Source organism: Copadichromis virginalis, linkage group LG17, assembly GCF_057382275.1.
Source record: "Copadichromis virginalis isolate Kocher_CV1m ecotype Utaka linkage group LG17, C_Virginalis_male_GT1.1, whole genome shotgun sequence".
Classification (NCBI taxonomy): Eukaryota; Metazoa; Chordata; class Actinopteri; order Cichliformes; family Cichlidae; genus Copadichromis; species Copadichromis virginalis.
Genome location: NC_140634.1, coordinates 6,769,030 through 6,785,620, shown reverse-complemented (window position 1 = coordinate 6,785,620; position 16,591 = coordinate 6,769,030). Strand labels below are relative to the sequence as shown.

At 40.4% G+C, this 16,591-nt stretch overlaps 1 protein-coding gene across 7 annotated transcripts in view; it reads left to right on the top strand.

Annotated features, from left to right (window-relative positions):
• The window catches only part of lrp8 (low density lipoprotein receptor-related protein 8, apolipoprotein e receptor), a 180,806-nt gene that overhangs the window by 142,342 nt on the left and 21,873 nt on the right, over window positions 1-16,591 (top strand). For all 7 annotated transcript variants that reach the window (XM_085437756.1, XM_085437755.1, XM_085437754.1 and 4 more), the window contains exons 10-13: window positions 6,182-6,353; window positions 9,599-9,823; window positions 11,402-11,520; window positions 12,872-13,011. In XM_085437756.1, coding sequence (XP_085293882.1) covers window positions 6,182-6,353; window positions 9,599-9,823; window positions 11,402-11,520; window positions 12,872-13,011 — 656 coding nt within the window. The remainder of the gene's footprint in view (window positions 1-6,181; window positions 6,354-9,598; window positions 9,824-11,401; window positions 11,521-12,871; window positions 13,012-16,591) is intronic.

The window sequence follows — 16,591 nt, the reverse complement described above, 5'->3', positions numbered from 1 at the left end:
TATGCATGAATATTCAAAGAAGTGAACATGCAAAGTTGCATCTGTACGGTGGCCCTGAGAGTCAAACGGACTACAACTTAAGAAAACACCAGCAGTAAGAAAAACGTTGCAAAAGCACACAAAACACAACGGAAATAGGAAAAAACACAAGGGAAGTGTTTCTGGGGAGACAATAACCCGACGGACCAGTTGCAGGAACCAAAATATGCTAAGAACTGCGCTGGGAGACAGAAGTGGAGGATCTATTGGTTTTGTGAGGAAAGAAAAGATGAGAGGTAAGTGTGTTAGTCTAACTATTAGCCTAATAATCCGTCATCAGTATTATATGAATCATGATAAAACACGCCTACCATGTTTTGGGTTCCTGCAACTGGTCCGTCGGGGTATTGTCTCCCCAGAAACACTTCCCAATACTGGAGGCAAGATCACAGAAACACTTCTCTTGTGCGTTTGGAAATCAGCTTTTTCCTATTTCTGTTTTCATGTTTCCTATTTCTGTTGTGTTTTGTGTGCCTTTGCAGCGTTTTTCTTATTGCTGGTGTTTTCTTAAGTTGCAGTCTGTTTTGCCTCTCAGGGCCACCGTACATCTGAGCCATATGAAGACATTAAGGGATTGCCTTTACAAAAAAACAAACAAACTTCTAAATATGCAATTTCAGTTTTCAATTTTAACTTTTACGGATAGGTACCTGCTATCTTGCTACATGTGCTAACGATTTAAAATATGTATACATTATATTTCTAGGCTAGAAATTACCTCATGTTCTGGTGATGTTAATTCCTTTCTACTCTCTATTTACATACATTGAGAATGGAACTTTTAACTGATTGACTTACACAGCAAATTACTTTTCGGCGAGAGAGAAAGGAGTGTTATTAGTAATTACGGTCTGAGGTTAAGTCATTACAGGGTAAACTGGTCTGATAATGAGTGCTTAAAGCAGAAAACAGACCTTCACTTCTAACCTAAGTGGCATAAAAAACAGCATTGATTGCTTTGTGTCTCTGTGTGGGAATCTTTATTACTGTTAGGTAGACCAAACATCCTTATTGGAGGCCAGGCCATTTATAAGATGGCAGCATGGAGAAGCAGAAGAGAAATGAGATAGATACTTACGCGGTATATGACTTATTTCTCTGCTCGTGTATACATACTGTTCATCATTACATAGCATAGCCAAAGGAGACAAAAAAAGAAGTCTGAAATGTGACTAGATGGATTCCTGTTTAAGTTGAGGATTGTTTATTCAGAGGAACAAATCGGGTTGGGACCATAAGTACAGGGATGCCTGTTTTGTGAGGCTGAGGTAATTTGGATTTAATGAAGCTGCATTTTGCTTATGAACTCATTTCTAGACTCGCACGTGCGCAGCAACAGAAATCACCGTACATGTACACAGCGCATAAGTAGTTATTTTGAGGAGTCACGTCATGATTTCTACACAAATGCAATTCCCCTGCGACTGACTGGTTAGGAGGAATGTCACGTTCTGCGATGAGATAGGAAACGAACCCGGTGCCAATATCATATGCACATATTGAAGTTCAGAAGCTGTCATACTCATATCATCTGAAGGTTATTAAAGTTGCATATAAGTCCATTTTTAGATATGCTGTTGCTGTGAGTTGAGTCTGTGTAGGTAATTGTGAAAACGCTACGATGTGTTTGGTGTACAGTAACTGCGTTTCATTTATAATCCTAGAATGCGCTTTCTGTCTCTGCAGATTCATTTCAGAGTAATACACAAGTGTTACACCAGCAGTGCTAATTCAAAGTAACATCTCAGGCTGGAGTCATGATGTGACTTCTTTTCTCAGCTCTGTGTGTGTGAGCATTATATGGCAGAATCCAGGAAATTGACCAGATAGTCACGTTTTTAGCTAATGGCAGCAAAGCAGGATGTACACACTGACGGGGTGAACCATACATGCGTGCATACTTGCAAATTAGGCCAGTCATGGCAGACGGCTGTCCCTCCCTGGTTCTGCTGGAGCTATAAATAAAACTGAATTGAATTTGATATTTTATCCTCCGGAGTTTGTCACTTGTTCACTACAATTAGCAAATCTAAGTTGTAACAATAAAATTAACTTCGTACTAATTAACACAGGCTTATTGGCTGTATTAAAAAAAACCCTATTTAAAATACTTCAATTAAAGTCTGTGAAATTAAAAGAAATATAAATGAATACAATGGCGAAGGGTGTAACAGCTGTGGGACTACATAACAGGTACACTCGATAAATGCACGACAGGCTGCGGCAGTGATGCAGAGGAAAGTTACAAACTGCCTTTGGTCCAAAGTGTTGTGTTATTTTTCTGTTCTCTTGTTTCGTTCACTTGTGTCTCGTCATCTCTCTCATCTGTAGTGTACTGCAGGCTTCACCTCAGAGCTGAGAACAATTTGTACCTTTCTTGACAGTTTGATTACACACTTCTCAGAAAGGTTTTAAAGGACTGGACAAATTCTTTTTCCCCCCATTGTCAGAAGATTTTGCCACAGGACCAAAAATGTTGCTGAATAATGTCAAAACTCATCAAAAGTTGTGTCTTGTCTTCAATTATGATGTTATTTAGCATTTAATTCTGTTTGTCTGGAAAGAAACTGGTCAAATTAAACCAGAATTAAGGTTCAAATTTACACATCTTTATTCTCCTACTTTAACTGATCTATTAAGCACATCAGTGTTCTCATCATGAAAGTCCAGGCACCGACAATTTTTTATATATAAAATATAAATAAAATATAAAATATAAGCACATGTGGCCTTTAACCACAAGATTAACGAAGTGTTATGTAAGCGGCTTTGTGTTAACGAATGACAGGAAAGTTGAATGACTTTTGACACAGCTGTCGATGGGAAGTTCATTTCTGTTCTCCGCTGTCGCATCTGTTCGTCATTATATAGCACGGTTTGTAAGTCTTAACAACAAGTCTTAACAAGCACTTCTGACCTTGACGTGCGTGCATTTTTCCAGACATACCATCATCCTATTTACCTCCTCTAGTGCTGGCCAGTTCACAAAAGCTGCAGCTAAACATCGCTGTCAGCCTGCAGAATTTCTCACCATTATTTCTGACCTTTCTGTCTTTTTTTATTTACCTCTTACTTTGTGAAGCTCACAACATAAACACCTGGAAATCGGTGCTCCTGCAGCATCTAACAGTGTTTCCCAGGCTGCACTTATCCTTTTGCAGCTTTATCTTAATTGGCTGATGGGGCAGAGCAGCCCTGAACGAGCACTGCAGATTAAAATATATTTACGGAACCATGTTGCTGTTCAGATAGCTGACTGTAGCTTTGCAATATCTTGTAGAAGAGATAATCTTGCACTTTTTGATGACATCTGTAGTGCTGGGGCCTTTTGGAAAACAGTGACTCAGCTTCTTTTTTTCTTTTTTTAAAAAATAAACTTCAGAAGGACATATTGCTGTGACAACACCGATGAGGGATAAGAGATATTGTCGTGAAAAAGTGAGTCTGTGGGGATTGATGAAAGACATGTCGGAGTTATCCATGTCCTCATTATACAGGCTTCAAAATGTTCTTACTTTTCTCTCTTTTTTTCCCACTTTCCCATGTTTTCACTTGTTTTGTTGATGGCTTTTTCCTTCGTCCTTCCTTAATTACATCCTCTTAATGATCTTTTCTCCCTGACTTTACCTGCATTTGTCAGATTTACTTGCGCTTGCCTGTTCCTTTGTCTCTCTCTCGCTTTCTCGCTCGCTCGCCCTCTCAGCAGGGGAAATTGATGATTACAAACCAGCAGTAAGAGAAAAATGATTGGATCCTAGCAGTAGTAGAACTGTAATATTTTCTCCTTGTGCAGTGGCCTGTAATAAACCAGGGCTGAGGAAACCTGTCAAAGCACGGTTGAGTCTGTGTGAAAGTAGGAGTTTGTGCTGTCTGTGCACGCTCGAACGTTGCTGCCGGCCGGCTTTGTCTTGTTTGAATGCTGTTTTGATTTTTGTGGACAGTGGAGAATAAAGATGACGTGACAGCTAGGACAGAGAACAAACGTGAAAAAACGTGCTGGAAAATGTAATGGGAGTGGCAATCCAGGACACACCAGTGCTGCTAAATTAAAAGAAACATTGATGTCTTATTAGCTGCACTGTAGTGAGAGTCCAGGACTACATTTCTTGTATTTTAGGTTGAAAGTGCTTGATGACAAAAATATAGATGTCACAGCAACTCCCATGCTCACAAACTAAGGTATCTCTGTGTGCTAGAGTTGACCTTGTCACCTACCTAGAATTATTCAAATGCTTGAGCCATCCTCACCTTCAGTCAGCTGAAGTGTGTCCGCTACCAGGTAACTAATGTGCCAGCGAACGCCACATCCTGAATGCCCCTGAAAAAAAACCCCAGCAATGCACTGTTGTACTTAAAATAGACTGTGGCATGGCTCTTGTTGGGTCACTTCACTAACAAGAGTAATGTAACTTTTTCCAACAGTAGGACACCACACTTGCATCTTTATTCCAAAACAATAGTCTTTAAAAAGGGGTGTGTGTTTTCCATGTGGACTGAATCATACCACATACATCATTTTCCCTGTTGTGCATAATTGTGTGAAAAACTCACTCAATAATATGATGTTGTTCTAAAATCTGTGTGTAGATGGGAAACATTATTATTTTAAAGGGGTTGTTTGGATACATAATTTATGTTCACATCATCAAAAATACATGCTTTAAGGACCTAAATAGTACAAATGCAAAACAAGAGTACAGTTGGCTTACATTATGTTCCCTTTTGGGAATAAGGCTAAACACTCAGCACTACCCACGGTATCTTTGTACACAACAGTATGTAGGTTATTAGACTGGTGAAGAATAGCAAAGGGAAACACTAGAACAGCCTATTTTGTGTGTATGTGTGTTAACAAAATGTCACAATGTTCCCAGGAATGGGCGTCCCAATAAATTCCTCTTAAGGTCAGGCCATGCAATGCCCAGAGAAATTGCTTAAAACCCCAAGAGCTACATCTCAGACTTTAAAAAACCCTATTAGGGTGTTAAATGTCAAAGTTCATGACAGTTCATGATGCCACAAAAAGATTGAACAAGTGTGGCGATAGCCTCTTCTCTTAAGAAAGACAGCGGCAAACACACCTTAGCTTTACAGAGTTCATCTGAGGAAACCACAAGACTTCTGGAACCATGTCCTGTGGACAGATGAGAACAAAGTGGAAATGTTTGGCCATAATGCACAGCCCCACGTTTGGCAAAAACCAAACACGACATAATCAACACAAACACTTCATACCAACTGTCAAGCACGATGCTGTATACCAAAGTATTTTAGAATCAAATATGAGGCCATCTGACTGACAGCTAAAGCTTTACCCAAATTCAGTCATGCTACAAGACAATGATGTCAAACACAGCAGCAAATCTATAACAGAATGAAAAAGAAAAGAATGAAGGTGTTGCAAAGGTCCAATTAAGGTCATCCAGACCTACACCCGAGTTATGCATCATCCTGCCAAAACTCAACCAACGTTGTGAACAGTCAACCAAAGTTCTTCAGTAGCTTCAAGTTATTGCGAAGGTGATTCTACAAGCTACTGAATCATGAAGAGTACTTAGTTTTTCAGAGGACTGCATAGAGTCCTATCAGAACTTCGGCTTTCGTGTGATTGTGTAGATTTGAAAACTGTGGAGCAACGACTGCAAAGGCTCTGTCACCTCTTTGCTTGAGGCATGACCTTGAGACATGTACAGTAAGAGGCCTTCACCAGTGGGTCTGTGAGCCTGGGAAATATTGGTGAATATAAATGAATAAGACTGGTAATACAAGCTAGGGGCCGCCCATTAAGAGCCTTGATCAAACAATCATAAACTGAATTCTAAAATGAGGCACGATGCCAATGCAGAGAGGCCAGGACTGGAGTGATGTGCTCATACTTTCGGTTCTAGTCAGCAGTCTAGCTGCAAATGCCTATAACAGTACAGATTCACAAGTTCAGCTTTCACGTACAGGTATTTTGCAAGGGTAACAAATATTTCCCTGTGACATACCAAGAGCAAAAGCAGTACAAACGGCCCATATTTGGTAGGTTCCTAATTTAGAGTCACAGCAGTGGGTTACAGGGCAGATGAGCTGTTCTGTATAACTTCTCTGTCCAGTGGTTTCATTGATGGTAACATAAACATCTTTCCTTTTCCAACAGGAAAGAGTCCGTACCTGCTGTTCACTAACCGTCATGAAATCCGTCGTATTCACCTGCTGAAGAGTGAGTACACACAAGTGGTCCCTACACTGAAGAATGCCGTGGCCCTGGATGTGGACGTGTCCACCAACAAGATGTTCTGGTGTGATCTGTATCATCAGAAAATATACAGGTACACACACATACAGCACGCACACACAATGACAAGTTATATTTATTTTTTAAATTATTTATTTAACCCTATCAGGTACTGCTACACAGAACTGAAAACGCACTAGATTTTGCTGGATCATTCTGCTTAATCGACAGAAAAATGATCTATAATTGTATATTTCAGTGTAATTATTGAAATGCTGTAAATGATGTGTATATATTCTGTCTATAAAGGCAGAGGAAGCCCATATAAAACGATGAAAGCCACTGTATAGACGCAGGACCTTAAAGTTAGATAACTCACTTTTGTCATTCTTCAGCCAACATGTTCATTATCTTTCTCCTCTGTCCATCCATCTTGTGTGCTTCAACCTGTCACACCTTCTGGTAGTGAGTCAGCCGCACCTGTTTGTCCTTCACACACACTGTGTGAGTCTGTGTGTGTGCACATATCATAGCTTTGCACATACATTTGTGTGTGTGTTTGTGTCACCCTGATGGCTGACAGGTTGTGGGAGGGGCTTTCTATCATCTCAGCTGAGCCATATGCTCTCACTAATTTCACTGCCTCAATAATCGCTGCCATTATTCATCTCCATACACACACATTCACACGCAGACATTTTCCCACACAAACTTGGTAACACAGTCAAGGGCTTGTGACAGGGAACGGACAAATGAACTCATTTTTCACAGCGAAGTCTATTTTTCGATGCCGTAAATAAACTCACATATCAAAAGTTGCTTTAAGTAGCAAACAGCAAGGGAAGTTATACAGCTTAATCTACTTGGCGTTGTCCTTGATGGTGTTTTCTTTTCTCTAATCTTTCAAAGCAAAATCTTCTGCACTTGCACCCAAGTGCATAGCATCAGAATCAAGTTTTCCTGCTGTTTAGAATATCTGCTCTTTTTGACATTACCATATGTTTTCTTTTCTCCTGTAACGCCACAGTAGAATATATGTAAGCAAATTGTCCAAGTTGCCTTGGTGACAGATCTTAACCCCAGGTAGAGATGAAATTAGAAATCGGAGCTTATTAGGTTGGACTACTATCAGTAAATTGTGGGGTTTTTTTAATTTATTTTGTTTTGTTCCCTGATAAGGTGATATACGAAATAGTTAGGCTTATTAAAGTCTGCACTACTCATTCACCCTCAATGTGATAATGTGGTTTTCCAGACTAATTCATAGTGATTAGCATGCCACGGGTCGATGACTTGTTACCTTCTCCCAATGATGGAGATGTCTGTTGCAAACAATGGTTCAACCAATTAAACATGCAATCTGCTCAGTGGACTTGGACTCATCTGTCTCTGTCTTATTCTTCACTGTGCCCGAAGCCTCTGTTCAGCCCACCAACCTGTTCAACCTAAGTCTATGTGAAGATTTTCTAACTCAAATTAAGGACATAGTGAAATTAGAGTGAGTAAAAGAATATAAAGTGGATATAAAACATCTTCATAGCACTGTCAAAATATCTGGATTTGTGATGTTGAGAAAATATGACCCCAAGAAAAATGACTTCAGAACTTTGTCCATTTTTAATGTGACATGCATAAATTAAAAGCCATGGTCCAGAAAGAGCTTATAAAGCGTTAACGAGATCTCATGATTTAAAGGTATCAGTCAGGAGAAGGGTACACAAGAATGTCCAAGCTGTAAAATATACCATAAAATACATTGTGTTTTACTCAAAATGGACGGAAATATGAGCAGTTCCAATACTGATACCAATTTGGCACAAAAACTTAAAGCAGCTGCTAGATGAAAATGATGAGGAATTTCACCCTTTAGCACAACAATGACCCAAATCATCCAATTCTACAAAAGAATGTCTTCACCTGATGATTAAAGTTTTGGAAAGACTTAGACCTGAATCCAAATCAAAACCTGTGGGGTGACCTGACGATGATTTGTGGTACTTTTCCAAAGAAGACTGTTAAGTATTGCCAAATCAAGAGACGCAGTGCTGTGGCAAACTCCTAGCCAAAAAGACTGAACGGTGTAGTAAAATCAAAAGAGGTATTTAACAGTATTTTAGTCTAAGGCTGCGCACATTTGTGCAGCCAGGTAATAGTAAGTTTTTCAGTGATTGTCCCCCACCCAAATAGAATTGAAGAGTGACTGTGAATTGTGCAGGTTAAACTTTAAAGGTGGAAATGATTTTCTTAAATCGTTTACCTTGATCTCATTTTTATACATCATGAAAACCTGACGTGTTGAATTTTTATATCCGCTGTGTTTGTAAAAATTAAATATTGGAGAAATTGAACAAGAGATTAAACAGAAAATATGTTTTAGTGGAACTCGCGATTACTCAGTATCAAAGAACAGAATGTAATGCAAAAGAAAATTGTTTCAAATTGAATTTGTGTCAAATGTAATTTTTGTTCTGGCGTTTTCAGTAGAGTTCAGTAGCTGCATGCTGCATCAATAACACGATGGGTTTCCTTCATGTCCACAATGCTTGAGCCGTTTTACCCTCGAGGGTGAAACAGTGTGGCGTTGGATCCATGTTGCAAACCCTGAGGCACTCTTGAGAACCCATAGATTATCTATCACACTCACACAATAACATCCCACACTCACCTGACTGTAAAGATGAAGACATTTGGGTTGGCAAAATGTAACAGTGAGCATCTCCAAGCTCTGACTACCAGTCAACCTTCTTCTTTAGTTAAGATGCACCTCCCGTCTCCTCTTACTCCTGTAGGCGTTGCTAAAATGTGAAGGCACTGTGCAACTTGGGACATTGCTTGTCCCAACCTTTTATCAAGCATTTTTTCTTCCATCTTGCTCTTGCATTCATATATTGTCGAGGCAGTAATCTATTAAGTTTTAACATTTTTCACCAGTAAAGGAAATGTCAGTGGGGAATGGGGATAGAAGAGTTGACAGAGTAAGTGGACGGAGGAGGAAAATCAAAGAAACTGAAGACAAGAAAGGGACACTCGGTTAAAGGGGAGATATAGGCATGTGGTGCTGATAGAAAAAGACAGACTCATTCTCCCTGGGAGGCTGTGTTTGGTGTGAAGGCTGAAGTTGTTATAAAGGTGTCAGGATTGGGTGCCCCTCACACCTGAATAGAGTGAAGAATCTATGTTCCCAACAAGATATCTAAGCCACTCACAATCAAGTCATTCCTCCCAAGGAAAGGAAGCCAGACGGTAGTAAATCCATCGTGCCAGCACCTCTGTGATGGATTAGGCTTTTATAATTTCCAGATTACTTACTGATACATTTCCTTTCCATCCGCCCACCAGCGCTTACATCAACAAGGCCAGTGACTCATCACAGCAGGTGACGCTCATCGATTCGCTCCACTCCCCGGAGGGCCTTGCTGTCGACTGGGTCCACAAGAACATCTACTGGACGGACTCAGGCAATAAGAGCATATCTGTCGCTACGGGAGATGGCAGGAAAAGGAAAATGCTCATAACCACCGAGCTGAACGAGCCACGAGCCATCGCTGTGGATCCGCACCAAGGGTGAGTTGGGTTAGTTTTAGGGTAAAGGGATTTTGAAAAGATGCACAAAGGAGCAAAAGATTGCAAAGGAGTTGAGCAAAAAGGCAGGAAGGAGGGAGGGCGAGTAAGAGGTCCTACTGTCATTGTGTGTGTGTCTGTAAAAGCCAGTGTTGTTATAGTAGAAAGAGATTGGGTGTAGAAGTTGGCCTAAAGTCAGTAAAGGCTATTTGTAGCACTGAGCCCATCTGTTAGATTAAGCAGTTTAACAGTTTTCTTGAGATGGGATGTAACACTTTGTCTTCCCTTTCTAACTCTTTCCATTTGTCTCGGGTGCCTTGAGCTCCCCAAAGACGTCTTTTCACAGCTCTACAAAGCTAGACTAGCATGAAATACATGCAAATGAAGCCACGATTTCAGTTTTATCATGGACACACATATTCAGATAAGGTCCAAGTTTCCAGTACCTGCTGTTTTGCACAGTGCTTTCCCTTTTATGTTTTCAATGCCTGTCTTACTAATAATACAGTCATTTTGCAAAGAAAATGAGAGAAGATGTCTGTGGAACATCGTGTGACGGAGTACAGTTGATTTTGTCAGTTAAGAGTTTTTCAGAACAATTGACATTGCATATTAACCTCTCTTCACTGGTCCTAGCAAAGTTACTCCTTTCATTTCTGACACTGAACTGGCCGTGCCTTAATGATACAACATGTATATAAAGATGAACAATGGCATCTCTCACTGGTTTTGGACTGTATTTGGGTGATAAGCTGTATGTTAAGTTATCAGCTAATGCTAGCTAGACACACAGATAAGCTGCTAGTTATTAAGTAACAGACAAATAAAATACTAGCTTTCACTCACCAAAAGTAGAGCACACAGGAAGCCATATTATTTGTTAGATGATTGTATTAAAAGTTCAAAAGGTCACAAACGCAGAAACAAAAAGGTCCAGTTCAATGACTTGAAGTAGCGGAAGTTGAAGCCTTGCCGCGAGTTGGTGCTACAACCGCCTGCATTCAAGCGTCACGCTCCACAGCACTAATAATTCACAACTTTAAGTATTAATACTTTAAGCCCCTATAAAGGGATGAAATGTAAAGATGTCACAAAGGTGGAAAATTACTTTTTATACCAAGCTAGAAACTTTTTTCACCCCTGCTCTAAAGCTAGGCACTCAGCCACAGATAGCCACACATTGGTTTCTGAAGTGCCATATTGTATTGAAGCTTTTGCCATCACCAGCTTGGTTGGCAAAAAACCCGAGTTGACAAGAAGTCAAGTGTGAAACCACACAATCATTGGCTAATGACTTCTGATGGACAGCTATTAGCCATCAAGTGTGCGGTTTTTATATCATTTTGTAACATGGTTACAAAATATTTCAGTTGATATTTTATTCAGTATGACCCAAAACAAATGAGTAAAATCAGAAAGCCATTTCTCGTAGCCTTCTGTAAGACTTCAGGTCTCTTTTACAACCACAGCTATCACCATCTGGTGGCCCTCAGAGAGAATGCAGGCAGGTCACGTTGGCTTGATTTCTCAGCCTCCGAGGTTGCTGCTTCAATTTAATCTAACTTGTGTATCTTCCCGCAGGTTTATGTACTGGTCAGACTGGGGAGGTCAGGCCAAAATTGAGAAGGCTGGGATGAATGGAGTGGATAGACAAATTTTGGTGTCTGAACACATTGAATGGCCCAATGGAATAACTCTAGGTAAGGAAAAAAAACATGTAGCTTTGAACATTCAAAGCCCACAGAAGAAGGATGAAAAGCTAGAAGATGATGCCCAGATAGAAAAAATCAATCAGTTCTGACAGCAGTTTTGTTAAAAAAAAAAAAAAAAAGGTTATTATGCTGACATTGCTTTTAGAGAGAGAGAGAAAAAAGTGTCTCGAGTGAATTCAACACAAAGAAAAAAAACAACACATGGAGGAAAGCCAGAGAGAGACAAACAGCACAAGTTGAGAGAAGAAAATAGTCTATGGGTGCTGAAACCCAAGTAGCTCTTATTGTTATATACCTCAGTTTGTGTCTGGCTCTCATCAATCAAGCCAGTGAGTATGAGGCTCCGAATTAATAAGCCAGACGCTCTGTGCTGTCGATACCTCCCCTCATCCCTTTCAACTCCCTCCGAAGCACCAGCCAATTCCTCTCAGCTGCCCTTGCCTGAGGAGAAATAGAAGCACACAGTCGCCACACTCTGTGGAATTGAGGTGTCGCCGCATCTGTATGAAAACAAATTATTTTTTGGAATAAGGCGAATGAGAGGTTTGGCGCCAGGCGGCTGTGGGAGAAAGGGTGAATTGTGTTCCCCTGGTCATTGATTTCATAGAGACCACCGAACAGTGCAGGTGATTGAGTCAGGAGAGGTGAATGGGGACCGAGAATCGTGTTAATTCTCTTCCCCCTTCAGTTTACTTTGGTGCTTTTATTGGATGCTTTTTTTTCATATACTTCCAGTGTTTTACCAATTTCGAATTGCTTATTGCACACAAAAGCTTAATTCTTTATTAATTACTAATTAAATTCTTGCTTTCTGTTTTTTAAATGTTCTTCTTAAAAGCATAATCTTAGAGTCTGGTGAAAAAAAGAGTAATACAGGGATTATTTCCTTTGCTGTTTAAATTCAATGTGGTGTTTCGATTTCAAAGTAAACACCACAACACTTTGCCGCTCATAGCAAGGACACAACAATGATTTGGGCCTAATATAAATAATATAGCAGTGGCTGAAATGTGGAGTTATTTGAGATTTGCGAAACAGCAAAGTTTGTCTTTAAAATAGGTCCAGCAAGACTAATGAATCTGTTCAAGGGCACATATATTTTCTCCAGCAAAGAAGTCAAGCGGCAATATTACAATCACATCTGTGTTTTCTTAGTACGGGGCTGAGGTCGTCATGTCAAAGAAGATTGATTGTGTAGCTACTGGGCCATTACATCCATATACCCCTCACCCTGGGCCGTTTCACTCTGAGTGACCTCTCTCTCTCTCCATTCACCTTCTCCCCTACCCCCTCTTGATTTTGTTCTCTCTCGCTCTCCCCCTTCCCTGCATGTTCTCAGACTTGTCCAACAGACGACTTTACTGGGTGGACTCCAAGCTGCACCTGCTGTCCAGCGTGGATTTCAATGGTGACAACCGCAAAGTGCTGCTCTCCTCGCATCACCACCTGGGCCATCCCTTTGCCCTCACTGTCTTTGAGGTATAGCAGTTGAGAATTGAGATTCAAATGCAAAGAATCAGACCAGGCGGTAATGCCAGAGCTCTGGTCTGGTGCATACAGCTGTGTCTGTAATATGCATTTTTGAAAGTGTGCAGTGTTTTGTTTCGTTTCCAACCTTTTGGGCAAATTTTAGTTTATGCTAATGTAATAATTCATCATTAGACTATATCATCATACAAGGATATAGTTTCTGCTCTAGCTGTATACCTATTGAAATATATGCTGAACAGTTTATTAGGTACACCTTGCCACTAAGGGTTGGAGCTGGAAACATTCCTACGATTTTGGTCCATATTGGCATGAAGGCATCAAACAGTTAGATGTGAATCTTTTGTGCTACCACATCCCAAAGGTCCTTTTTTGGTCTGGTGACCGTGGAAGCCATTTTTGTATGGCGAACTCCCTGTCATTTTCAAGAAACCAGTTTGAGATTATTTGAGTGGCATGGTATGGAGAATTATGCTGCTGGAAGCAGCCATCAGAAGATGAGTACACTGTGGTCGTAAAGGGATGGATATGGTCACCAACAATACTCATAAGTTAGTAGAGGGTAGGGACCAACGAATGCCAAGAACTTTCCCCTGCACTATTTCATCACCACCAGACTGAACTGTTGATATAAGGCGGGATGGATTCTTGCTTTCATTTTATTTATGCCAAATTCTGACTTTACAATCCGAATGTAGCAGCAGAAACTAAGACTCATCAGATCGGGGATCATTATCCTAATCTTGTGTTGTCCAGTTTTGGTGAGCCTGTGTACGCTGTAGCCTCAGTTTCCTGTTCTTAGCTGACAGTAAAATATGTTCATGCGTAGGGTTTCTGTCTTGGTTAATGTCCTTGGTTAGATTAAATTTCTCAGTGTATGTCTTATATAATTTTGGTTTAGGGTTGGGTTTAATTTGAAATCAGTTTGCTTAAAGTTTCTTAAATAAATGTGAAGAATGCAGAACTCTTTTTAAGTATATATGGACATACACAGCACGCTTTTTCTTTATTTCCTAATAGAGTTAGTGGGAGGCTTTACCTGGAAGGTAAACAAGATCCAGAAGTTCTTATTTCACTCCCAAAATAAATGTAAACACACACACACACACCAAAGGGGTCTCAGATCAGTTATCGCTGCCTTGTAAGTGACAATCATATCTTGTCTGTTGATTCCCAACATGGTTGCGTATTTCTAGACTTGCAGTGAGCAAAATTTTAGCAGTGGGTTTTTAAGTATACTGTTTTGATGCCATTTATTACTATGCTTGTTCATCGTCATAAATGGAGGACTGACACACATTTTCAAAGTGTACTAGCGGTAAAAGACGTGCGAGAACTAGAGGGGGAGAGATGAGTCAGTGCAGGGACATGGCTGACTGACTGAAAAGAAATGGAGATGTTATAGAAGTATAGAAGCAGGATAAATCCAGAGAAGGAATTGTTGTTTGTTTGCTGACGAGTGTAGAGTCACAATAGAGTGCATCAATCAATAAAACTAATTTGGGTGTATTTATTGAGGTGGGAGTGAATCGGTACGTTAGGGCCCATCAAGCATAGATGATGGTGTGGAAGGTGGAAAACAACTGGAAGAGGGAGGAGAGAGCAAGGATGAAGGTGGGGAAAGTGGTAGGTGAAAATGTGATCAGTAAGTAGTGTTTGCTCCATTCCCCTCTTTGCTGCACACACTGTGTGTGATGATGGAAAAGCAAAGGGAAGAAGGGACATCCATCATGCCCAGCTGAGAGCGCGTGAGTGTGTGCGCGTCTGTGTGTTTGCGTGCAAAAGAGAGAAAGAAAACCGATGTTTCGAGCAGCAGTGAAAGTTCACCCCAGGAGATTAATAGCTCTCGGCTCTTCTGGTCTTTCTTCTGCTCTGGTTATGATATAGACCAAATTAAAAACCTTTAGCAGCACAGGAGGATGTCACGGTGCCTACAGACCGATAATGGGAAGTTTGTTACTTTTAGAATTGCATCGTTCAAATTTTGAACTAAAACACTGAACGTTTTTGATCATTCTGGCTTTAAGGAAATGCTCTAACAAGTAAGGCACCAGCTGTGATACTTCATAAAGATAGGATAGGATAAAAGAGCTACTGTTCTAGGCTACTGAACAGAAACAGAAACACGCTTGCAGCATCAGTAAGGAGGGACAGGATGGGGCATACTCCCAATAACAGAAGGCACAGTGCCCGTCCTGCAGATGTGATACAAGGTAAGCCTGCAGCATAGACCTGACCAGGACAAGCACACTTACTGCACAGTGCAGAAAATATGGAGTGCAGTGTACTGATATGCACTGATATAATTCATTTTAATGGAGAGAGACAGAATAAAGTCCTATAGAAAAGTTCCCAAGAAGCCTAAAGACTTTAGAGAGTTTCTGGCCAAAATCCCTCCTGAGATGTGTGCAAACCAACTCCATGAAACAACAAGACAGGAACTAAGTCATGTTTTGCTTGGGGATCAAATACTCAATTACATACTAATCAGTTTAGAACTTTTATGTGATGTGTTTTTTCTGTATTTTTGGTTGATGTTACGTCGCTCTCTTTAAAATGAATCTACCATTTGTAGCCATTTGTAGATGGATAGCAAAGGCAAGTCTATACCCAAGTTTACACTGAATGAACAGACTCCTAGTGTGAAGATGCTTTGCAGGGACAACATTTTCTCCAGCCGAAACATAGCAATTTCAAACACAAGTTTTTATAGAATGAAAAAAGTGAAAGCTGTGGCCTGTGTGTCCTGCCTCAAATTCAGCAGAACAGTTGGAGTACTTTAAGGTGGACTGTGGAGCAAGAAAAACAACACCTCCAGCAAAGAGCACCTGCAAAGAATCATCTGTGTCGAGAATGGCAGAACACATTTCCACAGAGTCACTCATGCAAAATATTTAAAACTGGTGTCATCCATGCCCAGGAAGTTTGAGTTTTATTAAACGTAAAAGAAGAGAGAGTAAAAAATATTACAGCATGCACGAGTTGCACGGTGTTGCTGTGGTAGGACTGTCGCCTCGCTTTAGTTGGTCTTGGGTTTAAATCTAGGCTGAGGCCTTTCTGTGTGGAATTTGCACGATCTACCTGTGGCTGTGTCGATTCCCTCCACATACTCCAGCTTCCTCCCACAGTTCACAGTCATGTATGGGGTTGGGTGAAGCTTAGGTTGGTGATTTTAATTGGTTGTAGGTGTGAATGTGAGCACGAATGGTTCTCTGCCCATAGTGTCTGTCCCTGAGTGGAAGAAAGTGGACTGGTGAATCAAATATTGGAGCCATGCTAACAAAGAGTGCACTTACTTGTGTTGCAGCTGATTCTTAAATAGTATAAATTAAGCAAACGTTAGTTTAACTCTTCCTATTCTTTAGTTAAAAACAAAGTAACTGTAAAATGTTCACATTTAGCTCATACACTGTTCGGTAAGTTTCAGTTAAGACAAATCCACAATAATAAGACCTGGGGGATCACATGTAAAACTTTGTGAAAACTGTAGAAACTTATTGTGAGCGGGAATTGTTGTGGGGACTGTGTAACCCCAAATCAGTCATCCTCACATGTTTTCTCGCATGCAGAG